The 24,772-nt window shown below is 41.4% G+C and overlaps 2 protein-coding genes across 11 annotated transcripts; one reads left to right on the top strand and one right to left on the bottom strand.

Annotated features, from left to right (window-relative positions):
* Positions 1-1,208: 1,208 nt before the first annotated feature.
* LOC106564788 (serine/arginine-rich splicing factor 7) lies at positions 1,209-15,646 on the bottom strand. 9 transcript variants are annotated; one of them, XM_014131159.2, is made up of 9 exons: positions 15,414-15,646; positions 12,574-12,754; positions 12,047-12,223; positions 7,705-7,773; positions 4,861-4,932; positions 4,682-4,735; positions 2,060-2,104; positions 1,580-1,615; positions 1,209-1,481 (listed from the first exon to the last, which is right to left on the bottom strand). In XM_014131159.2, exons 1-9 carry the CDS (start codon positions 15,439-15,441, stop codon positions 1,427-1,429), a joined length of 717 nt encoding a protein of 238 aa, XP_013986634.1. In that variant the 5' UTR covers positions 15,442-15,646; the 3' UTR covers positions 1,209-1,426. The 9 variants fall into 9 exon arrangements, with proteins under 9 accessions (XP_013986634.1, XP_013986633.1, XP_013986637.1 ...); XM_014131158.2 differs by lacking the exon at positions 15,414-15,646 and adding an exon at positions 14,348-14,622; XM_014131162.2 differs by lacking the exon at positions 1,580-1,615.
* On the top strand, positions 13,314-17,269 carry gemin6 (gem (nuclear organelle) associated protein 6). 2 transcript variants are annotated; one of them, XM_014131114.2, is made up of 2 exons: positions 13,314-13,564; positions 16,287-17,269. In XM_014131114.2, exons 1-2 carry the CDS (start codon positions 13,488-13,490, stop codon positions 16,672-16,674), a joined length of 465 nt encoding a protein of 154 aa, XP_013986589.1. In that variant the 5' UTR covers positions 13,314-13,487; the 3' UTR covers positions 16,675-17,269.
* The last annotated feature ends 7,503 nt before the right edge of the window (positions 17,270-24,772 follow it).

Genomic DNA, 24,772 nt, shown 5'->3' with positions numbered 1-24,772 from the left:
TGACCAAGGCCCTTCTCCCCCGATTGCTCAGTTTGGCTGGGGGGCCATCTCTAGGAAGAGTCTTGGTGGTTCCAAACTTCTTGCATTTAAGAATGATGGAGGCCACTGTGTTCTTGGGGACCTTCAATGTTGCAGAAGTTCTTTGGTACACTTCCCCAGATCTGTGCCTCGACACAAGCCTGTCTCGGAGCTCTACGTACAATTCCTTTGACCTCATGGCTTGTTTTCTTCTCTGACATGCACTGTCAACTGTGGGACCTTATATAGACAGGTGTGTGCCTTTCCAAATCATGTCCAATCAATTGAGTTTACCACAGGTGGACTCCAATGAAGTTGTAGAAACATCAAGGATGATCAATGGAAACAGGATGCAACTGAGCTCAATTTCAAGTCTCATAGCAAAGGGTCTGAATACTTATGTAAATAAGGTAATTCTGTTTTTTATTTTGTCATTATGGGGTATTGTGCATAGATTGCTGAGGAATTTTATTAATTTAATCCATTTTAGAATAAGGCTATAGCGTAACAAAATGTGGAAAAAGTCAAGGGGTCTGAATACTTTCCAAAGGCAATGTGTCAGCTAGATGCAGGCAAGTGTGCAAGGCGGTAATGAATGTCACTGTCTGTCCATGTATGTCACCTTACATTTGTTTCTCGACCTGTGTGCACCTACGCTGTAAAATTTCATTCATAGGTTAGGTTGTAGCAACCTCATGATGGTCATAGGGAAAACTTGAGTATCATGTAGTAGCCTAAACCTATCGATGTTATATTGAACTGGGTGAATGGAATATGAATGAGAGTTATCCAATATGCTGTAATAGAAATAAGGCCATGCTCATGAAAAAAAAATGGTCCTCCCTCATCTTAAATGGCACTGACCGCCACTGGTGTGCCTCTATCAGTTACAGATACATGTCAGTACATACACAAGGAAGTCACATGTCTGAAATAAAATATTAACCTACACATTTGTATAGGCAAGAGCTTAAAGTAGTAGCTATTTGGTATCAAGGATAAGACAAGAGCAGTGTGCTATGATCCTGAGTTCAAAATTCAAAGAGCACATTTCGCAAGTGCAACATTGCCCTCTATAGGTATCACTCAATCCAAAACATTTAATTGATCAACTATTTCATTTAGTTGTGCTATATAAAGACCAACTGTGCCCAGATGGACAACACAGCATCAAAACAGTATCACAACCATTTTAAATCAAATATACTTTATTAACCAACAACTATTTCTAAAACACAAACACAAAAGCATTCCAAACTGGGTCCCCATTGCTTCTTCTTGAAACGTCAGTAATATGCCTCAGGAGGAAATTAACAACACCACATATGTTCAAATGATACAATACAATGGGTTTACAAAAGAACTTAGTCACAAGAGATGCTAACATAAAGAAATAAACTTCCCAAGTTCAGTCGTCCCTCTCCGAGCTGTCACTTCGACGAGGACTCCTCGAGGTAGAGTGGCTGAAAGAGAGAAAAACAGATAGTTTTCCCTCTTCACTTATTTTCTGTGCATTAATCCCAAATTAAAGTCATTACCTCAGCTGGGAGGAAAAACGCACCTTAGTTTTTGAGGTGAAGCTTTAGATTTTGAACAGCTAGAATTTAAAATAGAATTTTCATTTTAGAGCTCATTCTTACAAGACTTCGACAGTGGCAATTTGTTGCAAGAAAGTATTTAAAGACCGTGCATTTAATTTTAGTTCGTCATGCAAAATGTACTATTTGGGTGAATTGAAAGAATTAAATTCAAATAACCTTTTAATACATATTTCACATATTGAATTACATATTTGAATGTAATTGTTGTTGATTTATTGCAGAATCTACCTTTCACTTGTAATGCTTAAGTAGCCTGACTTAATGAACCATCATGCATCTACACCGTTAACTGTAACCATGCATAACGACTGCCCTCCCGCATGGACATTTTCATTGTCTCGTTTTGCTGCTTATCATGCATTGTCAAACTGTTCCACAGCTCGTTTAGAGAGGAGAATGGTGGAAAGAAAATTGGGGTCAGACTCAAGACTTCCGCATACCTCCTCGTGGGGGAACCAGACTTGGATCTGCCCACAGAACCAGACCTGAAGAAGTAAACATACAAGGCATTCATATTCTAGTGTCCCGTTTTCTTGTTTGTCATTGTTGTTTTTATCTCCACCAATGGGTTAAGATCACTTCTGTTACTTTTCCTGCAGTCTAAAAATTCAAAAGCTACATGGAATCTGATATTTCAAGCCACCATTGCAAACCACCTTCAATCTGATTGCTGGCAATGCGACTTGTCTGAACAGTCAAATCTAATTTATTGGCCCTCAAGATACTTTGTTGAGTTTGACAAGAACGTGACGTTGTAGCTAGCTAGCTTGTTAATTGCTTATAAACAAATTAGTGAATGTACTACAAACCTAAACAGATACCTAGCTAGCTAGTTGACTGCTGCGGCTAGCCAAAAAGGACTAGCTTGGAAAGTTGGATCATCTTATCCTGAGGCTTTAAAAGTGTTCTTACACTAACGATTTTGAACATTCAAAGCAACTAGGTAAAAGTCCATGGCAAACATTGTTGTCACCTTAGGTTTGCTACAAAACCTCTGAGTAATAGGAAGCACGAGCACCACCACCAATCAGCCTCCACCACTGCACACATACCCATCATTACTATGACAACTAGTGTAGCCATGTCAGCAAATGACTGCTATCTGAACACACACACACACACAACGTCTTTTTATTTAACTAGGCAAGTCAGTAAATAACACATTTTTGTTTACAATGACGGCCTACCAAAAGGCAAAAGGCCTGGGGATTAAACAATATATAGGACAGAACACACATCACGACACCACTACATAAAGAGAGACCTAAGACAACAACATAGCATGGTAGCAACACAACAACAACATGGCAGCAGCACACAACATGGCAGCAGCACACCACATGGCAGCAACACACCACATGGCAGCAACACACCACATGGCAGCAGCACACCACATGGCAGAAGCACACCACATGGTAGCAGCACACAACATGGTAGCAGCACACAACATGGTACAAACATTATTGGGCACAGACAACAGCACAAAGGGCAAGTACGATTTGGTCACTTGTAACTAGCTGTTTGAACAGTCACCATTACAAAACTGATTTGAAAAACCCCCACTGATTTGAGCATTAAGGCCTGCAGTGTGAACAAGGCTTTAGGCCTCACTTCAACTCATTCCACGGAGGGCCGAGTGCCTGTGGGTTTTCGCTCTTCCCTTGTTGTTGATTGATGAAATTAGGTCACTAATTACACTAAACAAAGATATAAATCAATATGCAACAATGGCTGTGCAAAGTTTCTGGATATTGGTGGGAAATGGAACACGCTGTCGTACACGTTGATCCAGAGCATCCCAAACATGGGGCCGTGCATTATTATACTGAAACATGAAGTAATGATGGCGGATGGATGGCACGACAATGGGCCTCAGGATCTCGTCATGGTATCTCTGTGTATCCAAATTGCCATCGATAAAATGCAATTGTGTCCCTTGTCCGTAGCTTATACCTGCCCATACCATAACCCCAACGCCACCATGGGGCACTCTGTTCACAATCAGCAAACCACTCGATCCACACAAGGCTGTCTGCCATCTGCCTGGTACAGTTAAAAATCAGGATTCATCCTTGAAGAACACACTTCTCTAGCGTACCAGTGGCCTTTGAAGGTGAGCATTTGCCCATTGAAGTTGGTTACGACACTAAATTGCAGTCAGGTCAAGACTCTGGTGAGGAAGACGAGCACACAGATTGCCTTCCCTGAGACGGTTTCTGAGAATTTGTGCAGAAATTCTTTGGTTGTGCAAACCCACAGTTTGATCAGCTGTCCCGGTGGCTGGTCTCAGACGATCCCGCAGGTGAAGAAGCCAGATGTGGAGGTCCTGGGCTGGCGTGGTTACACGTGGTCTGCGGTTGTGAGGCCGGTTGGACGTACTGCCAAATTCTCTAAAATTACATTGGAGGAGGCTTATGGTAAAGAAATGAACATTAAATTCTGGGAGCAGCTCTGCTGAACATTCCTGCAGTCAGCATGCCAATTGTATGCTCCCTCGAAACTTGAGACATCTGTGGCATTGTGTTGTGTGAAAACAGCACATTTTGCTGTTTAATCAGGTTCTTGATATGCCACACCTGTCAGGTGGATGGATTATCTAGGCAAAAGAGAAATGCTCACTAACAGGGATGTACACAAATTTGTGCACTAAAATTGAGAGAAAAACTTTTTGTGGAACATTTCTGGGATCTTTTATTTCAGCTCATGAAACATGGGACCAACACTTATGTTTATATTTTGTTCAGCGTAGTAACTCTCCTCACCTGGTTGTCTCTCTCTTCATCTAAAGGGAAAACCCGCAGACACTATGCCCTCCATAGAATGAAGAACCTGCTCTAGTCTCTTAAGTCAGTGATGTAATATATCAAGGGGACAAATGTCTGAATTGTAATACCCGAAACGGTCAATACCAACACAAAATTGTATTTTGTTGCAGTAGTGACAATCTTTGGGGATTAACACAAACTGTTGCATTAAGTGTTAATTACTCAACTTATGTAGCTGCATTGTTGACGATAGCAATGCAACGCTGATCAGAGCAATGAAACAGTTATATTTCTCACCTGGTCTTTGCATGAGAAAGTGACCTAGACCTTGATCTGGACTTTGATCGAGATCTAAAAAGAAATTAGGGGGAAAAGCATCAACACCCATCATTTACTAAATAAGTGAACAATGTTATTGTTTTACACAATGTGGGATCTTTAAATAATGCAAGCAAGTCCAATTTTCTACAATTTACCTTGATCTCTTGGGGGTAAGGGCTCTAGATCTTCTAGGAGAACGAGAGCGGCGTGGAGAGAAGGATCTTGATCTAGAACATAAATATCAAAAGCTGTTAGCGAATATACATTCAGACCCGGTAAACTCTGTACTGCCATTCCAGATCAACTACTCTATCATACTAACGTAACACATACAAATCTGTATATTTATCTGTGGTGAATGTATGCATGCATGTATGTGGAGTTGTGTACAGCATAACCGTGCAATGACAATTTACTCTACACTGAGTGTACAAAACATTAGGAACACCTGTTCTTTCCATGACAGACCAGGGCTCTCCAACCAGTGTTCCTGGAGAGCTACCATCCTGTAGGTTTTCCCTCCAACCCTAATCTAGCGTACCTGATTCTAATAATTAGCTGGTTGAGCAGCTGAATCAGGTTGCTTACAACTGGGGTTGGAGCAAAAACCTACAGGAAGGTAGCTCTCCAGGAACAGGGTTGGAGAACCCTGACATAGACTGACCAGTTGAAAGCTATGATCCCTTATTGATGTCACTTGTTAAATCCACTTCAGTTAGTGTAGATGAAGGGGAGGAGACAGGTTAAAGAAGGACTTGAGACATGGGTTGTGCATGTGGGCCATTCAGAGGGTGAAGGGGGAGTTTTTCCTAGCCACCATGCTTCTACATCCGCATTGCTTGCTGTTTGGGGTTCTAGGCTAGGTTTCTGTATAGCACTTTGTGACATCTGCTGATGTAAAAGGGGCTTTATAATACATTTCATTGATTGGGCAAGACAAAAGATATAAGTGCCTTTGAACGAGGAATGGTAGTCGGTGCCAGGCGCACTGGTTTGAGTGTGTCAAGAACTGCAACACTGCTGTTTTTTTTACGCTCAAGTTTCCCGTGTGTATCAAGAATGGTCCAGCACCTAAAGGACATCCAGAGAACTTGACACAACTGTGGGAAGCATTAGAATCAACATGGGCCAGCATTCCTGTGGAACACTTTATACCTTGTAGAGTCCATGCCCTGACGAATTGAGGCTGTTCTGAGGGCAAAAGGGGGTGCAACTGAATATTAGGAAGGCGTTCCTAATGTTTTATACACTCAATGTATTCAGAAAGTATTCAGACTCCTTCCATTTTTCCACATTTTGTTTTGTTACAGCCTTATTCTAAAATGGATTAAACAACACATTTTCCTCATCAATCTACAGTCGTGGTCAAAAGTTCTCAATTACACAAATATACATTTTCACAAAGTTTGCTACTTCAGTGTCTTTAGATATTTTTGCCAGATGTTACTATGGAATAGTGAAATATAATTACAAGCATTTCATAAGTGTCAAAGGCTTTTATTGACAATTACATGAAGTTGATGCAAAGAGTCAATATTTGCAGTGTTGACCCTTCTTTTTCAAGACCTCTGCAATCCGCCCTGGCATGCTGTCAATTAACTTCTGGGCCACATCCTGACTGACGGCAGCCCATTCTTGCATAATCAATGCTTGGAGTTTGTCAGAATATGTGGGTTTTGTTTGTCCACCCGCCTCTTGAGGATTGACCATAAATTCTCAATGGGATTTAAGGTCTGGGGCGTTTCCTGGCCATGGACCCAAAATATCAATGTTTTGTTCCACGAGCCACTTAGTTATCACTTTTGCCTTATGGCAAGGTGCTCCATCATGCTGGAAAATTCAATTGATTGAACATGATTTGGAAAGGCACACACCTGTCTATATAAGGTCCCACAGTTGACGGTGCATGTCAGAGCAAAAACCAAGCCATGAGGTCGAAGGAATTGTCCGTAGAGCTCAGAGACAGGATTGTGTCGAGGCACAGATCTGGGGAAAGGTACCAAAAAACTTCTGCAGCATTGAAGGTTCCCAAGAACACAGTGGCCTCCATCATTCTTAAATGAAAAAGGTTTGGAACCACCAAGACTCTTCCTAGAGCAGGCCACCCGGCCAAACTGAGCAATCGAGAGAGAAGGGCCTTGGTCAGGGAGGTGACCAAGAACCGAATGGTCACTCTGACAAAGCTCCAAAGGTCCTCTTTGGAGATGGGAGAACCTTCCAGAAGGACAACCATCTTTGCAGCACTCCACCAATGATGCCTTCATCCCTACGGGGGAAGCATGGTGGCGGCAGCATCATGCTGTGCAGATGTTTTTCATCAGCAGGGACTGGGAGACTAGTCAGGAGTGAGGCAAAGATGAACGGAGAGATCCTTGATGAAAACCCTCTCCAGAGCGCTCAGGATCTTAAGACTGGGGTGAAGGTTCACCTTCCAACAGGACAACGACCCTAAGCCCACAGCCAAGATAACACAGGAGTGGCTTCGGGACAAGTCTCTGAATGTCCTTGAGTGGCCCAGTCAGAGCCCTGATTTGAACTCAATCGAACATATCTGGAGACCTGAAAATAGCTGTGCTGTGATGCCTGTAGAGAAAATGGGAGAAACTGTAGAGAAAATGGGAGAAACTCCCCAAATACAGGTTTGCCAAGCTTGTAGAGTCATACCCAAGAAGACTAAGTTGTAATCGCTGCCAAAGGAGCTTCAACAAAGTACTGAGTAAAGGGTATGAATACTTATGTAAATGTGATATTGATGAGGTGGGAAACAATTGAATACATTTTAGAATAAGGCTGTAAGTAACAAAATGTGTAAAAAGTCAAGGGGTCTGAATGCTTTGAATGCACTGTACAATCATTTTTATTTCATAATGTGTTACAAAAAAAAGATGTCCAAGAATAGACCCCTGAGGAACTCCATCGATGATTGACGTGACACTCTTCCCGAGGAAGTTGGACAACAGCGCCTTTGGAACGAGAAAAATGTGCATAAGAGTGCTCACCTCCTGCCACGGCCCCGGCTGCGAGAGCGAGAGTACCTCCTCCCACCGGACCTGGAGTGAGACCGGGACCTAAACCACATCCAAACGAGGGGGAGGGAGGGAAAGATGGACAGTTCAGAGCAGGCCCCGCGAAGCCCCACATAACACTGCCTCAGTCTGCTTTTAATTCTGACCTGGCCTCTGACAACAACAATCACCCTAAGCCCACTGACGCTCTGACACTGGCTCAAAATCAACACACAAAAAGAGGAGGATTACATTAGATTTAGCATTACACGTGCAATGGTACTGGTAGTAGGAGTCACTATATAGACTAGAGGTCGACCGATTAATCGGCATGGCCGATTAATTAGGGCCGATTTCAAGTTTTTCATAACAATCGTTAATCGCCTTTTTGGACGCCGATTATGGCCGATTACATTGCAATCCACGAGGAGACTGCGTGGCAGGCTGACCACCTGTTACGCGAGTGCAGCATCAAAAGGACCTTGTGGCTGCAAGGAGCCAAGGTAAGTTGCTAGCTAGCATTAAACTTCTTATAAAAAAAACAATCAATCAATCTTCACATAATCACTAGTTAACTACACATGATTGATGATATTACTAGGTTATCTAGCTTGTTTTGCGTTGCATATAATCAATGTGGTGCCTGTTAATTTATCATCGAATTCCAGCCTACTTCAACTTCACCAAATGGGTGATGATTTAACAAAAGCGCATTCGCGGAAAAAGCATTTACATTGCACAAATGTACCTAACCATAAACATGAATGCCTTTCTTAAAATCAATACACAAGTATATTTTTTTAACCTGCATATGTAGTTAAAATAAATTCATGTTAGCAAGCAATATTAAATAGGGAAATTGTGTCACTTCTCTTGCGTTCAGTGCAAGCAGAGTCAGGGTATATGCAGCAGTTTGGGCCGCCTGGCTCGTTGCGAACTGTGTAAAGACCGTAATTGATTTGCCAGACTTTTACATAATTATGACATAACATTGAAGGTTGTGCAATATAACAGCAATATTTAGACTTAGGGTTGCCACCCGTTTGATAAAATACGGAACGGTTGCGTATTTCACTGAAAGAATAAACATTTTGTTTTCGATAGTTAACGGATTTTACCATATTAATGACCAAAGGCTCGTATTTCTGTGTGTTTATTATATTATAATTAAGTATATGATTTGATATTTGATAGAGCAGTCTGACTGAGAAGTGGTAGGTAGCAGCAGGCTCGTAAGCATTCATTCAAACAGCCCTTTACTGCATTTGCCAGCAGCACTTAGCAATGCTTAAAGCACTGTGCTGTTTATGACTTCAAGCCTATCAACTCCCGAGATTAGGCTGGCAATACTAAAGTGCCTATAAGAACATCCAATAGTCAAAGGTATATGAAATACAAATGGTATAGCGAAATAGTCCTATAATTCCTATAATAACTACAACCTAATACTTCTTAACTGGGAATATTGAAGACTCATGTTAAAAGGAACCACCAGCTTTCATATGTTCTCATGTTCTGAGCAAGGAACTTAAAACTTTAGCTTTTTTTACATGGCACATATTGCACTTTTACCTTCTTCTCCAACATTGTTTTTACATTATTTAAACCAAATTGAACATGTTTCATTATTTAGACTAAATTGATTAAATTAATATAATACATCATTAATTATATTAATATAATACATAAATACAATTGATTTTATTTATGTATTATATTAAGTTAAAAAATAAGTGTTCATTGTTCATTCAGTATTGTTGTAATTGTCATTATTACATATATACAGTTGAAGTCTGAAGTTTACATACACTTAGGTTGGAGTCATTAAACCACTCCACAAATTTCTTGTTAACAAACTATAGTTTTGGCAAGTCGGTTAGGACATCTACTTTGTGCATGACAAGTCATTTTGTCAACAATTGTTTACAGACAGATTATTTCACATATAATTCACTGTATCACAATTCCAGTGGGTCAGAAGTTTACATACACTAAGTTGACTGTGCCTTTAAAAAGCTTGGAAAATTCCAGAAAATTATCTCATGGCTATAGATGCTTCTGAAATGCTAATTGCCATAATTTGAGTCAATTGGAGGTGTACCTGTGGATGTATTTAAAGGCCTACCTTCAAACCCAGTGCCTCTTTGCTTGACATCATGGGGAAATCAAAAGGAATCAGCCAAGACCTCAGAAAAAAAAATGTAGACCTCCACAAGTCTGGTTCATCCTTGGGAGCAATTTCTAAATGCCTGAAGGTACCACGCTCATCTGTACAAACAACAGTACGCAAGTATAAACACCATGGGACCACGCAGCCGTCATACTGGTCAGGAAGGAGACGCGTTCTATTTCCTAGACATGAACATATTTTGGTGCGAAATGGGCAAATCAATCCCAGAACAGCAGCAAAGGATCTTGTGAAGATGCTGGAGGAAACAGGTACAAAAGTATCTATATCCACAGTGAAACGAGACCTATATCGACATAACCTGAAAGGCCGCTCAGCAAGGAAGAAGCCACTGCTCCAAAACCGGCATAAAAAAAGCCAGATTACGGTTTGCAACTGCACATGGGGACAAAGATCGTACTTTTTGGAGAAATGTCCTCTGGTCTGATGAAACAAAAATAGACCTGTTTGGCCATAATGACCATCGTTATGTTTGGAGGAAAAAGGGGGAGGCTTGCAAGCCGAAGAACACCATCCCAACCGTGAAGCACGGGGGTGGCAGCATCATGTTGTGAGCGTGCTTTGCTGCAGGAGGGACTGGTGCACTTCACAAAATAGAGTCCATCATGAGGTAGGAAAATTATGTGGATATATTGAAGCAACATCTCAAGACATCAGTCAGGAAGTTCAAGCTTGGTCGCAAATGGGTCTTCCAAATGGACAATGCCCCCAACCATACTTCCAAAGTTGTGGCAAAATGGCTTAAGGACAACAAAGTCAAGGTATTAGAGTGGCCATCACAAAGCCCTGACCTCAAGCCCATAGAAAATGTGTGGGCAGAACTGAAAAAGCGTGTGCGAGCAAGGAGGCCTACAAACCTGACTCAGTTACACCAGCTATCAGGAGGAATGGGCCAAAATTCACCCAACTTATTGTGGGAAGCTTGTGGAAGGCTACCCGAAACGTTTGACCCAAGTTAAACAATTTAAAGGCAATGCTACCAAATACTAATTGAGTGTATGTAAACTTCTGACCCACTGGGAATGTGATGAAAGAAATAAAAGCTGAAATAAATCACTCTACTATAATTCTGACATTTCACATTCTTAAAATAAAGTGGTGATCCTAACTGACCTAAGACAGGGAATTTTTACTAGGATTAAATGTCAGGAATTGTGAAAAACTGAGTTTAAATGTATTTGACTAAGGTGTATGTAACTTCCGACTTCAACTGTATATATAAATATTGGCCGATTAATCGGTATCGGCCCTTTTTTGGTCCCCCAATAATCGGTATCGGCGGTGAAAAATCATAATCGGTCGACCTCTAATATAGACATAGCTGTTCATGGAGCTAATGTATCCTGCTTAAAGCAGGCCTTTCAGTTCTCTAGTAAAGAGTGGAAGAGAGGAATGTTATTGTCAAGTCATACATTGGAGATAAAAACACATTAATTGGTACTTGAAATAAACCTTGCGAGTTTGCCCGGTTGACCCACTTTGGACCAAGGTTCGAGCAGATCTAGGCGTTCTAGAAGTATCTATCAGCCGACCTCTGCATCTAGTCGTGTTCTTCGATTTCTAACGATGATGATTGTATTGACAGCCAAATCGCTTGATTGAGACTTGATAGATGCAAGGCGATTTGTCTAGACGGGACCATGGTCTACCAGGTTGTCCTCTTTACAAAACCCCAGGCTCAAATTGATAACCAAATCATCTGGTGAATTGTCAGCCCTCTATGAAATCTTTAAGGTGCAGCTAGAAGTGGCAGTTGCTTGAGAAGGGGAGGTCTGGCTGATCGATCAACCCCATGGTCATAGGATCGAAAGTGTGGAATTTGCTAGATGCCTCATGAAATCGTTAAGGATCGTGACACTCTGAATCAAACGACGAAACCTGAAATGTTTTGACCAGGTGAGTTGTTAACAAAAAAAACCCACATAACAGTTCAGAAGTATTTCCAAATTTTAAAAGGGATTAAGTGACAGACGGAGACAAAAGTTACAACAACAACAGGTTGTATGATAGTATAATAATCATCTTTAATAAAAAAATTACCTACATAAGACACTGAAAAATCAAGACAATGGAAAATAAGCGACAACTATCAAAATAAGAAAAGACCAAAACAAGCTAAATCTGATGCATTGGTTAAGGAGGCTTTACCTGGTCCTCCTGCGTCGACCGTAGCGGTGGCAGTCGTAGGCATAGTGCCCCCGCTCACCACACTCATAGCACTTGTCGTTGGAGTCAAAGGGCCGGTTGGTGGGAGCACGCTCGTACCGAGATCGCCGCGGCATCCCTGTAGATAATTCAACTCGAACTCGAGATCCAGAAATCAACCTGAAAAACAGTCAGTTCGACAGTCAGAAAATTGCGCAATGGCATAGTTCACTTTAAAAAGAGGACTTAAGGAAACCCATCTTAAGTGTAACAAGCATTTAGGAACATACCTAAAGTGTATGATATGGATAGTAGCAAATGAGTAACAAGATAATACCAGCTACCTGCTTACCTTCTACTGATACATGTCCCTAAACCAATAAAAACCTTCAATATTTGCAAAGAGCAAATTACATTATTGATTGGCAAACGTCAACAACACAGGTGCCCTTTGAGCCCTTTCAGCTTGTAGGTCTTGGAAAGTAGGCTAAACTTGGGGGCAAAGTCTGGAGTCTTGAGGTACCACTTACTTGCCGTCAAGGCCTCGGACCGCATCTTCTGCATCCCGGGTGTCTTCAAACTCCACAAAGGCAAAGCCCGGGGGGTTCCTAGCAATCCACACTGTTCTTAATGGTCCGTAATACCCGAACGCCCGCTCTAGCTCTCCTTTCCCTGCACCAGTGCCCAGGTTACCGACGTAAATCTTAGCATCTGCAAAGGAAAAACAGAAAGAGGTGCCACCACTGCTGCAACTCGTTGACTTCTGTTCTGAGAGGCCTTTGATTTCCCACTCCCCTAAGCTCAGTATCAAAAGGGTTGCTGTAAGTAACTGCACAAATGTAAAAATCACATTGAAATGCAGCCCTCTCAAGGCATCCCATGTATTGAGGTCAGTGAATGATTAGCATAGGGTTGGCCTGAGGCAGTTCCTCATGCTATGGTCTAAATAAAATTAGAAATGATTTGTGTTAGGCATATGAATATATTGTTTACTTTTCCACATGACAATGAGCTGTATATAGTGATTTACTGCAATTACGTATCACCTAAATCACACTAGAGCAAATATTTGAAGCCTGAAAATGTGATAAATTAGGCAAAGGATCAACCTTATCTCCATATCTTGCTACTAGATTGTGCAACATCTAGTAATTTATCCATTTCTGCAATCTGCTACCTGTCTGTTTCAGAGGGGTTGGGTTAAATGCGGAAAACACATTTCAGTTGAATGCTTTCAGTTGTACAACTCACTAGGTATCCCCCTTTCCCTTTCTTTATGATAAGACAAAAGGTTTATGGGGTTATGATTAGGCCCATGTTCGATTTCCATTAGTTGCCAAGTGAACGTGTAATTTGCTCTTTGAATTTAGATGTAATCCATCCCCTAACATATGTCATACATAACCATTGAATTCTTTATGACACCGACTAACGTTACAGAGGCATGGTGTTGTCATCAAGCGTAGCTATGTTTGGCTCTGTGGTGAACGAGTCAACTAAGAAGGTGGAACAGCTAGTGAGGTGAGGATTTTGTTACTTAGCCTAATTAAACTGCAAATAAGGTCAAATTTTGCGGACCCATTTTTGACTCATGAGCTGCCCTCTACAAAAGTAAGAGTTTAGCACCTTAACCCAGGCTCTTTAGCTATACTAACGTTATCAGTGGTTCTCAAACGCCTTGGGGACCACAGATGTTACATGTTATTGATCTATTCCAGAGCTAGCACACCTAATTCAACTTGTCTACTAATCACTACTCATATAGTTAAAGCCGCAATCGGCAGTTTAGCCTAAAGACCCGAAGTTGAATTGCATTGATTACTACGTCAGGCAGAAATTGGCATTTGGATCAGGAAAGTTTGCTTTCATGACCTCTACAAGCCAGAATGTTGATTGAAATATATATATATATTTTTTTTTTTGTACTTTACCCCCCTTTTCATGATATCCAATTGGTAGTTACAATCTTGTCCCATCGTTGCAACTCCCCTACGGACTCGGGAGAGGCGAAGGTTGAGAGCCGTGCGTCTTCCGAAACACAACCCTGGCAAGCCGCACTGCTCGCTTAACCCGGAAGCCAGCCACACCAATGTGTTGGAGGAAACACCGTCCAACTGACGACCGAAGTCCGCTTGCAGGCACCTGGTTCCGCAACAAGGAGTCACTAGAGCGCGATTGGACGAGGAAATCCCGGCCGGCCAAACCCTCCCCTAACCCGGACGACGCTGGGCCAATTGTGCGCCGCCTCATGGGTCTCCTGGTCACGGCCGACTATGACACAGATAAAATTATATTTTTACTCACTTTCCCAGTTGTCCATGTGGTTGGTCCTTCTGCAGGTAGGAATGTGAGACATATCGACAGGAAGTATAAATACATAAAGTTTTCAAAGCGTGGTAGTGGGTTCAGATTTCTATCACCTGAAGCATGCACACAAGAGACGCATACTTGCCGAGTTCGTGCATGTGTTTACATGGTTCTGCGCATGCTTCAGGTGAAAAATCTGAACACACTACCAGCGCCTTGAAAAGTTAATGTAAGTATACTTTCCTGTGAATATACTGTCTCACTTTACAGGTTGTCTGTAGAAATGTAAGTAATTCAACATTCTGGCTTGTGAGAGGAAATTTTCCAAACAAATGTATGGCATTAATAACAAAGCTTTCCTCACCCCTGTTTTGCTAAAAATCTCAAATTCATAGAGCAATGGATATAAGGAATGACCATCCTATGATATCAAAATGATAGTTTTGAGGATTTATAGCTAGTATTTCTTAACATTTACATTGTTTGTAAACATTGGAGTAAAACATACTTATATTTTGGGTTCTGATGGGGTACAACAGTTGAACTAAGGTCATGAGGCATTTAAGCTGCAATATGTAACTTTTTGTTATGGAAAATATATTTCACAGCGGGTTAGATGGTACAATGATTCTCTACACAACGACTGCTTGTTTTGTCGCAAACTATTAGAATTTTAGCAACGAGGAAATGGCGGATAGATTTCCGCATATTGCGCCTTTCAATTCTTCAACAAACAATGGGCACATTTCAGTAATTTATAAGTACACAAATGGATGTAACAACTGTAGATTGCCACTTTAAAACATTTTGATCGAAAAATAGCTAAATAATCAAGCCATTGATTAGAGAATCGGGTGTGCTTGTTTAGGGCAAGAGCTAGGAAAGCTAAGTAACGTTAACGTTAAGCCTAATGCAGCTAACGTTAGATAGCTGGCTAGTTAACTAAGCATGAGATTATCTTCACGAATACTGAGTTTGACGTCAATATGTATTTTGTCTACTATTGAACATGCGTTAGGTTATCTTTTTGTGAAGTTAAAATCTGTTTTTCTATTTAGTTTACCTCCTCCGTTTCGACCGTGTCTTGACATGATTCAAGGCCCGCTTTACAATCAATCTGCGCATGCGTGTGTCAAACTGATTCTCCTGAGAGGACTGTCAGACAGGACGGTTCACTAAATGTACTCGTGCAATGCAATAAAATGCTAAATCACTCATATTTCATACCATAGTACATACCATGAATCACACAGTAGAGTATTAGGTTGGTGAAGAGGTTAGTAATGTGTAACGAGCTATTTAATTCTTCCGGCTGGAACCTTTGGAATTGTATCACTGTTTTCTACGACACATTTGACCGTCGGACAAATTTAATCACAGGCTCAATCCAGCTAGCCAGTAGCCAGCTCAATCACCTGATTTGGAGATTAAAACCCAGTGTAGCTTAATCTCGGTCAGTATATTGAAATAGTAATGGACACGTGGCGTCAACTGAAGCCACTGGAGTGGTGTAAATATGTCAACAAAGAGGTCAAAGTGACAGCACACGAGAAACAACAACATCATGGTTGGGTGTTTACCGTTGATCCAGTATCTGCCAGGTAACTTCGTCACCTTCCCAGTACTCTTCCTCATGGCCATGTGCACAATTTGTTGATGGATAGCTTAGGCTATGATATGAAAATAATACACTAATGCACTGATTTGTCAGTTTTTTTCTCCCACTTATATAGTGTGGTACCTAGCTACAACAGTGACGACACCACTCTGTTATGAGACCTAAGTTTGAGCATCCTACTTCGTAACTGCTATCCCAAGCTACAGTGTGATATTTTTGATGTGACTCAGTCATAGACAATACCAGGATTGTTGCTTTGAAATGGGTGTATATCAGCTGAGTTGACACTCAATGCATTACCTATTTTCCCTCCCCCAGTATAGTCCTAGTGACCTTCCAGGAGAAAGGAGGCACGCCGACGGTCCGAGTTGTGACAGGCCATGCAGTGCAGGAAGTAGAGGTCCTCCAGGAGGGCAATGAAGAAACGGCGGGGCGGCTGAGGTTAATTTTCACACCCCCAGGAGCCCACGCCCTTGGTCCGGAAGAAGTGAGGCACAGGAAAGAGAGCCTCCGCATGTGGCTGGAAAAGAACCGTATCCCCGTGGAAGAGAAGGGCGAGATGCTGTGCGTGGCCAACGTGCTGACAGTGAGTGCCCCCTACGGAGCGGAAGACTGTAGCAGCTCCAACGAGATCATCCTGGCCCGAGTGCAGAGCCTGGTGGAGAGCAACCCTGATTCAACTCCAGACCAGCCTGCCATCTCCTGATGAAGGATTCACTTTGACATATAGGGATAGTTTCCCAAACACAGATCAGGCTCAGCCTAGTCCTGGAATAAAATACATTGTCTATTTTCTTGATCTCCATTGAAATAGCTTTTTAGTTCAGGACTAAGCTTAATCTGTGTCAGGGAAACCAGCTCATAGTGGATGTCAATAGTCTAAAATGGTCTCGTCTCCTTCATCTGCCTCTATATGGGGAAAAAAATGGACTGGGAATTGGGTCTTGGCCATGTGTCTTTCACCTATCCTACGTTTTTAGATAAGTGAAGGTCGAGGAGAGGAGGAGGGAAAGCCACTCTAGACTGTTGGGATGAACTGAGAGACACTTAAAATGCTTTGGATTGTTGATGGTTCAAATGTTATTATAATCATATTCAACAATGGACATTGCTATCACAAAGCAAACAGTTGGCAACATTTAGAAATGTGAAGTTTTGGTTCTAAAGATACCTTTTTTGTAAGTTTGTAATGCACTTTTGTTATTAAACGTGCACTGTTACTTACAAACCAATAGTTGCATCTGTCCCGCTACACTTAAATATCTATAAAAAAGACCAATAAAATACCTGTGCCTATAAAATCTGTTATGAATCTTTAATCCTAAATAATTTTACTTGATAAAACTTAAATAAATCTCCAATAATTAGGTATGGGCAGTATACTGTACACCGGGGTATTTGGAAAAAGCCACAGGATGTTTTTTTTTTATACATTTTAATACTTGTAGCTACTTTTTAACTAAATACCTGCAGTCAACTTGTGCAATATGTTAAGAGATAACGCAGATCACGTTTTTTCATTTTACCCGTCACATTATTTTACATTATGATGCATACCTTAGTTCCCCAGAACAGTTGAGCCAGTCACGGGTTTGTTTGTAAATAGCACTTTGGGAGGAATCAGGTGAGTCCAGGTGGGTATTGTCAGGAGTCGCATTTTATGTTAAAAGTTTGCATCAATAGAGTGATCAGCGATGTGCAACTATAGTTTTTCTTCACAGAAAATACATTAGCGCAACACATTCGGCAGAAAAGAGCTTCATTTTCATCAGATGATGGGCAGGGGCACAGCCATGGGAGGGCATAGGCCCACCCACTGGGAAGCCAGGCCCACCCATGGCTGCGCCCCTGCCCAGTCATGTTAAATCCATATATTAGGGCCTAGTTTCTTTATTTCAATTGGCTGATTTCCTTATATGAACTGTAACTCAGCAAACTCGTTGAAATTGTTGCATGTTGGGTTTATATTTTTGTTCAGTAAAGCTACAAATCAGTCAGAGCGCTGTATGCTCATAGAATGCCTGTTTGTGAATTCTCACCTGAGTGGAGAAGTGCAACTGAACCAGGAAATTAAGTACAAAAAAAGTTACAAACAATGCAAAAAAAATAAAGACATTTGCACAATGTCACTAGTTCACATTTGCTTGTAAATGTCCAAACTCACAAAAATGACATTCGGTAGCTCCTACCTTAATACAGTACCAGTCAAAAGTTTGGACACACCTACTCATTCAAATGTTTTTCTTTATATTTACTATTTTCAACATTGTTGAATAATAGTAAGACATCAAAACTATGAAATAACAAACATAGAATCATGTAGTAACCAAAGAAGTGTTAAACAAATCAAAATATATTTTATATTTGAGATTCTTCAAATAACCACCCTTTGCCTTGATGACAGCTTTGCACACTCTTGGCATTCTCTCAACCACCTTCATGAGGTAGTCACCTGGAATGCATTTCAATTAACAGGTGTGCCTTGTTAAGTTAATTTGTGGAATTTCTTTCCTTCTTAAATGCGTTTGAGAATCAGTTGTGTTGTGACAAGTTATGGGGGTATACAGAAGATAGCCCTATTTGGTAAAAGACCAAGTCATTATTATGTAAAGAACTGTTTAAATAAGCAAAGAGAAAAGCCAGTCAAGAACTTTAAAAGTTTCTTCAAGAGCAGTCACAAAAAACATCCAGCGCTATGATGAAACTGGCTCTCATGAGGACCGCCACAGGAAAGGAAGACCCAGAGTTACCTCTGCTGCAGCCCAAGTAAATGTTTCACAGAGTTCAAGTAACAGACACATCTCAACATCAACTGTTTATAGGAAACTTCGTGAATCCGGCCTTCATGGTCGAATTGCTGCAAAGGAACCACTACCAAAGGACACCAATAAGAAGAAGAGACTTGCTTGGGCCAAGAAACACGAGCAATGGACATTAGGCTGGTGGAAATCTGTCCTTTGGTCTGATGAGTCCAAATGTGAGATTTTTAGTTCCAACCGCTGTGTCTTTGTGAGACGCAGAGCAGGTAAACGGATGATCTCCGCATGTGTGGTTCCCACCGTGAAGCATAGAGGAGGAGGTGTAATGGTGCTTTACTGGTGACACTGTGATTTATTTAGAATTCAAGGCATACTTAACTAGCATGGCTACCACAGCATTCTGCAGTGATACACAATCCCATCTGGTTTTGGCTTAGTGGGACTATCATTTGTTTTCCAACAGGACAATGACCCAACCCATCTCCAGGCTGTGTAAGGGCTATTTCACCAAGAAGGAGAGTGATGAAGTGCTGCATCAGATGACCTGGCCTCCACAATCACCTGACCTCAACCCAATTGAGATGGTTTGGGATGAATGGACTGCAGAGTGAAGGAAAAGCAGCCAACAAGTCCTCAGCATATGTGGGAACTCCTTCAAGACGGTTTGAAAAACATTCCAGGTGAAGCTGGTTGAGAGAATGCCAAGAGTGTGAAAGGCTATCATCAAGGCAAAGGGTGGCTACTTTGAAGAATCAAAAATATTAAATATATATTGATTTGTTTAATACTTTTTTGGTTACTACATGATTCCAAATGTGTTATTTCATACTTTTGATGTCTTCACTATTATTTTACAATGTAGAAAATAGTCAAAATAAATTAAAACCCTTGAATGAGTAGGTGTGTCCAAGCATTTGACTGGTACTGCATTTTTTACATTATGAGCTGGATTGCCTGTCTTTGCAATTGGTTTATTTTTGTTAGCATATTCAGCGAGCAGCCTCCATTGAAATTCGCTATTACTTGTGCAAATGTTGTTAGCATTCTGGTATACACGCCCAATGGCGCTTTTTCCGTTTCTTTGGCGCAATCTTGTGTACCAAGCCGGTAATACTATTTATAAACTGGTTGGTTTGAGCCCTGAATGCTGATTGGCTGACAACTGTGGTATATCAGACCGTATACCACGGGTATGACAAAACATTTATTTTTACTGTTCTAATTACATTGGTAACCAGTTTATAATAGCAATAAGGCACATCGGGGGTTTGTGGTATATGGCCAAAGGTTGTGTCCATACACTCCGCAATGCGTCGTGCTGAAGAACAGCCCTTAGCCGTGGTATATTGGCCATATACCACACCCCCTCGTGCCTTATTGCTTAAATATACCAGTATGAGAGAAGGATGGTATGGCGATATGAAAATCTGGATACCGTCCAACCCTTCCAACAATACATAAGGGAATCTCATCCTCACACATTGAGCTACAGTATTACATTGTGCGTTATAACTAAGTAGTCCTCCAGAGCTCTACAACTTCACAGATGTTCGGGTCGATTTGAAATGGGCACTTGACAAAGAGAAGATGGGATTTATGTGATGTCACAGCCAATAAAGTATAACATAGTGCCCCACAATGATAGGCCTCAACTGCAGTCACACTATAGTTTAAAGGTTTTCAATGCATCTTATTGTTGTGATAACCTCGCATTGATATAAATACTGTATAGGATACGGTTACAGACTGTTTAACGTTAACCTAATAATAAACTAGTACTATAACATAATACACAGTTACAAACATGTGTTACCATCTCTTTGGGTTACTGTCACAAATGCCATAACCTTGTTAAAATATGATAAGATTGTGTCATTCTTGCCTCATATTCTTGTCTCATTGTTTAGCAAGCAAATCATTTTCATAAACTTGTTATACATTGAGATATTCGTATTTGTTTCCCAGAACATTGTTACACTGCCTGTGTGTGACATAACATCCTCATGACAAATCAGCTTGTCTTATCTATTATTCTCTTATCCACCTTTCTTACCACTACGTCCTCACCTACAACACAGGAATGAAAAGAGAGATGGTCCTGTAATAGTGTAGTTTATTGAACTGTGGAACTGTCGTGGGGGAGAAAATGAAAGAGAAGGAAAGGGAGGGAAGGATAGAGAGAAACAAGGATAAGGGAAGGGGATTCTCAAATTGGGAAAAAGTCCATCCACTCCCTTGTCCTCCTCTCCACCGGGACCCGGAAACCAAAAAGTGGTCCTCCTCTCGTCGATAGCCTGAGCACAAATGTATCCTCCCAGCGGGTAACGTGAAAGTGTTTTAAAATCTGCCACACCCCCTTTGAATCAGCTATTGTTTTCTCTGAGAAAAGCATGCCCACATTTAAAAAACGATACAATACTTATCTCTCAATAAAATGTCTAGCGCAACCAGCTACATATTTTTTTACCACTTAACACATATTTGGGGATTACTCCTTTGTAAATGTCATTTGCCTGATGACGTGCTGGTGAAGGAGAGTCATTTCATACAAGCACATTTGTTTGCACGTTTCCTTTCCTCACCTCCTCTCTTTGATTACCTTTGACCTTTTTCAAAAGGAGGTGAGGAGAGGATGGAGGGAGCGAGGAGTCAAGCAAAACCAATTGAGATTCCCCCAAGGAGGGACAGAGATACTGAGGAAAGGGCAAAAAGGGACAGTGAGAGACAGAGAGAGGGATGAAGGGAGAGAGAGGGTGACAGTCCTCTACAGATACAGGAGGCTTCATTGGCTCAGCTGGACTTGAAGGAGTGCACTCAGTCACTGTAGCCCTCCAAACAGTGACCTGTGTTCACGTTGCAATAATAACACTTGCTTTGTGCACAGCGATATAGGGGGATCTTCTTATGTATTGTATTGAAGGAGTTTAGTACTTTTTGCCTTGGGGGATTGGTTTTCGCCCCACCCCACTTAGGTTGCCAGACTTTCTCGAACACAAAGGCCTTATAGTTTAGGTCTCTAGTACGAAAGGCCTTATCAAGATCATTGATAATGCTGTGGCCTCCTCTTTCTTTCATACAGGACTCCAGGCAGGGAGAGAATGTGGTAAAGAAGAGTATACAGTCATTGTTGTTATCTGTCAGGTGTAATATGGGGTAGCCCATTTCCTGGGTAGTAATACTCAGGAGACGATACTCTGCGTGGTAGAAATGAGACGGTGTGGCTGCGATGATCTTGTCCCCTTTGTAGATTTGGCCGGCAGTAAGTGCCTCCCGGACCACCTGTGGTTCAACACTGACATCAAACTGTCCAGTCTGGCACTGCTTTTGGGTGAGCCTGACAGCCATGGCATACTGACCATTTTTCAGTCCGAACCTGAACAACAGCAGAAAAAAACGAGAGACAGAGGAGGTGACAGAACACATAGCATGTACTTTGGCTGACCTTAATTGTAGAGTTTGAGGACAATTCCCTATAGTATATTAATGCAAGGTTTCTTTAGTTAATAAGAAGTGTGGTAATAAAACGGAGACTATATGATTACAATGAAACAGAGAGGCACTCACAGACAGACTAGTGGCGTCATTCCAGATAAACCAAAGTCCTTGTGATGTAATATCATTACGGGAAACCAAATTTCACTAGTTTGGCTTCTCGCCATCTGACAAACATGTTGGAAGGGGTGGTAGTAGATGGAGTTTGGCATGAGTGGCCAGCCTCCGGCCGTGGACTGAGGTTGGTAGCTGGCCTCCCGGCTGGATCAGCCCCCAGTTGCAGACTGTGTGGAGCCTGCTGGCAGTGCCAATCCCCGGCCACAGTTGTTGTCGTGACTTTACTTTCATTAATCTGATGATTGTTATTTATCTAATCAACTAACTATGTTTAATTGTTACCCAATTAATCATCTAACAATTAACTCATTAGGATTTGGGGCACCATAAGAGCGTTTCTTTAGAGTTACCATCTCTCGAATTAAACTCTAAAGGTCTTTACCTATCACATCCATTAAACAGTTGACGTATTAATCATAACTTCGCATCATATCATCATTCTGAACAGTCGTAACCTTCTGCATCTGCAAAAACCCTAACCTTACTTATGATTCAGTACTACACAAATTGGTTTAATTGTTTATTTACTAGCTAACTAAATGATAACAGAGGATAAACATACACACTTAATACAGTAGGAAAGGGTCCCTAGTGGACTGACACAATATGGTTGCTTTTTACAAAAGGAGATGGAGAGAGAGAAAAAGAGACATTTATCGTTGATACATTTTAGAAACTATTCTCAGAGTAATCATATACTTTGCACACGAACTGCCACCCTTGAGTAAGAAATCATGAATGTACGTGTCAATGCCTTGGTTCACTGTTGGGCCTTTTCGCGGCATGCTTGTAAGGCTCCGATTGTCCAAAAGGGGTCGTTCATCCGTCTCTTCTACTGTCTGCCCGTTAACTTGTCGTGTAGTCCTGAACAGAACTACAGAGTTTATTCTACTTTCCATTTGCTCCTGAAGCTTACTTGAAGATAGGCTAGCCAGCTGTGTAGATGGTTCTCAGTGGTGATGAGTAGTAGAATACGTTGGTTGGAAGAGTAGTAGAATGGTCCCACTTAAATTCACTTTTCTAGATACTTTTCTTAGGACAGCTATTCAGCCGTACCAGTGCTTGTCCGAGTTGAGTTTTCTTCAAACCACTTTACACGTGCAGCTGCAGCCTGGCGACGTTCTGGTCTCCGAGGTGAGTTTACTTTCTTCACCTCGTGTTGAGGTTCAAAGTTCCAACCATTTCAAACGTGTAGCACCCGCTTCATGCTTTTCTGATCTCGCTGTTGTTTCTTTACCTGTCCGTTTATGCACTCTGATCGAAAGGGAGGTTCCGTCAGGCTGACACGCTCTCTGAGCTCACTAGGGGCGTGGCTACTTAACGTGCAAAGTTTATACGACACAAATGATCTGATCTCATGGCTCCTAAAATCACATTCATATCTTAACAAAAAAACATTCATAATTGTTCATATTTCATGCACAACGTAAAGGATGGAGACTTTGTATATGTAGTGTATATACTTTCCAAGTTACAGTATTTCCTTTATATCACTTAATATCACAAAATAAAAACCAATATGACATTTGTTTTCAAATTTTCCAGTGACCATTCCCCACATTCTCTGTTAGGAATATTTTTCCAGTATTCACTTTAGAACGTGTTAGAGATTCGGCGGGAAACCTCTGTAGACAAAGCACATTCCTCAGTGAAATTTGGAGAGGGATGTTCTCTCTCATCTCCTTTAATTTACGACAGGGTGTGGGCCGTCACCCCCATTGTGCAGGAAGCCTGATTGGGCAAGACGATGGAAGGTTGAGCCCGGAAGTCACTGCTTAGAAAGACTCCAGCTGTGTATGGGACGTGCCGTATGATTAAAGGTTCCTCCTGAAACTGCATAATCGATTCCCAATACTACCAGAAACACTCAAATCACACATATTAGCCACAGTCTCTAGGTGACCAGCTGCACCGCAGGACCTTCAGCACAACTCTAACATTAATCAGTCAACCAATTATCCCCTAGCACTTATCCCCCAAGTGCCCCATTTGACTAATGGCTAAATGGGTATTCCTATGCAGTTTGTGACAGTGAAATATGAGTCTGTTGACATTCTAACTCAACACAGCAGTGAAACAAATTCCTTTACTCATCTAATTTTACCTGACTGCACATCTCACTGCTGCAGTCTCGACTTAAACGCTTGGAAGTCATGGTCAGCAGGATACGTTTATTACCGATGTGGCACAATTATTGTTTCTGACACTGCATCAACGTGTTGTGGGTTAAAGAGGTCTCTATTGCCAAGGCCTTTTCACAGTATTGCTGGTAAACACCAGAGTCACTGTCAATGAGATGATCACATACATACAGTACACACATACAACCTGGTTGCTAAATTCAAGTTAACTTTCCTTAATAGGTCATTATTACTTTCCTAGATATTGGTACACTGATATTGCCGTCAGTTGACTCATCGTGGAATGTGACTTGAA

This window comes from Salmo salar, chromosome ssa12, assembly GCF_905237065.1.
Source record: "Salmo salar chromosome ssa12, Ssal_v3.1, whole genome shotgun sequence".
In the NCBI taxonomy this organism is placed as follows: domain Eukaryota; kingdom Metazoa; phylum Chordata; class Actinopteri; order Salmoniformes; family Salmonidae; genus Salmo; species Salmo salar.
The sequence above is the reverse complement of the archived record's forward strand: the minus strand, read 5'-3'. Positions and strand labels throughout refer to the sequence as shown.

Bases quoted from the DNA above. Each gene is read 5' to 3' on its own strand.
- gemin6 (XM_014131114.2), top strand. From the start codon at position 13,488: ATGGTGTTGTCATCAAGCGTAGCTATGTTTGGCTCTGTGGTGAACGAG. The intron at 13,565-16,286 runs GTGAGGATTTTG...TCCCTCCCCCAG, and splicing joins AAGGTGGAACAGCTAGTGAG to TATAGTCCTAGTGACCTTCC.
- LOC106564788 (XM_045691315.1), bottom strand. From the start codon at position 14,399: ATGTCTCACATTCCTACCTGCAGAAGGACCAACCACATGGACAACTGG. The intron at 12,755-14,347 runs GTGAGTAAAAAT...TTTCCTTTGCAG, and splicing joins CCACATGGACAACTGGGAAA to ATGCTAAGATTTACGTCGGT. The intron at 12,224-12,573 runs GTAAGTGGTACC...ACTGTTTTTCAG, and splicing joins GTCCGAGGCCTTGACGGCAA to GTTGATTTCTGGATCTCGAG.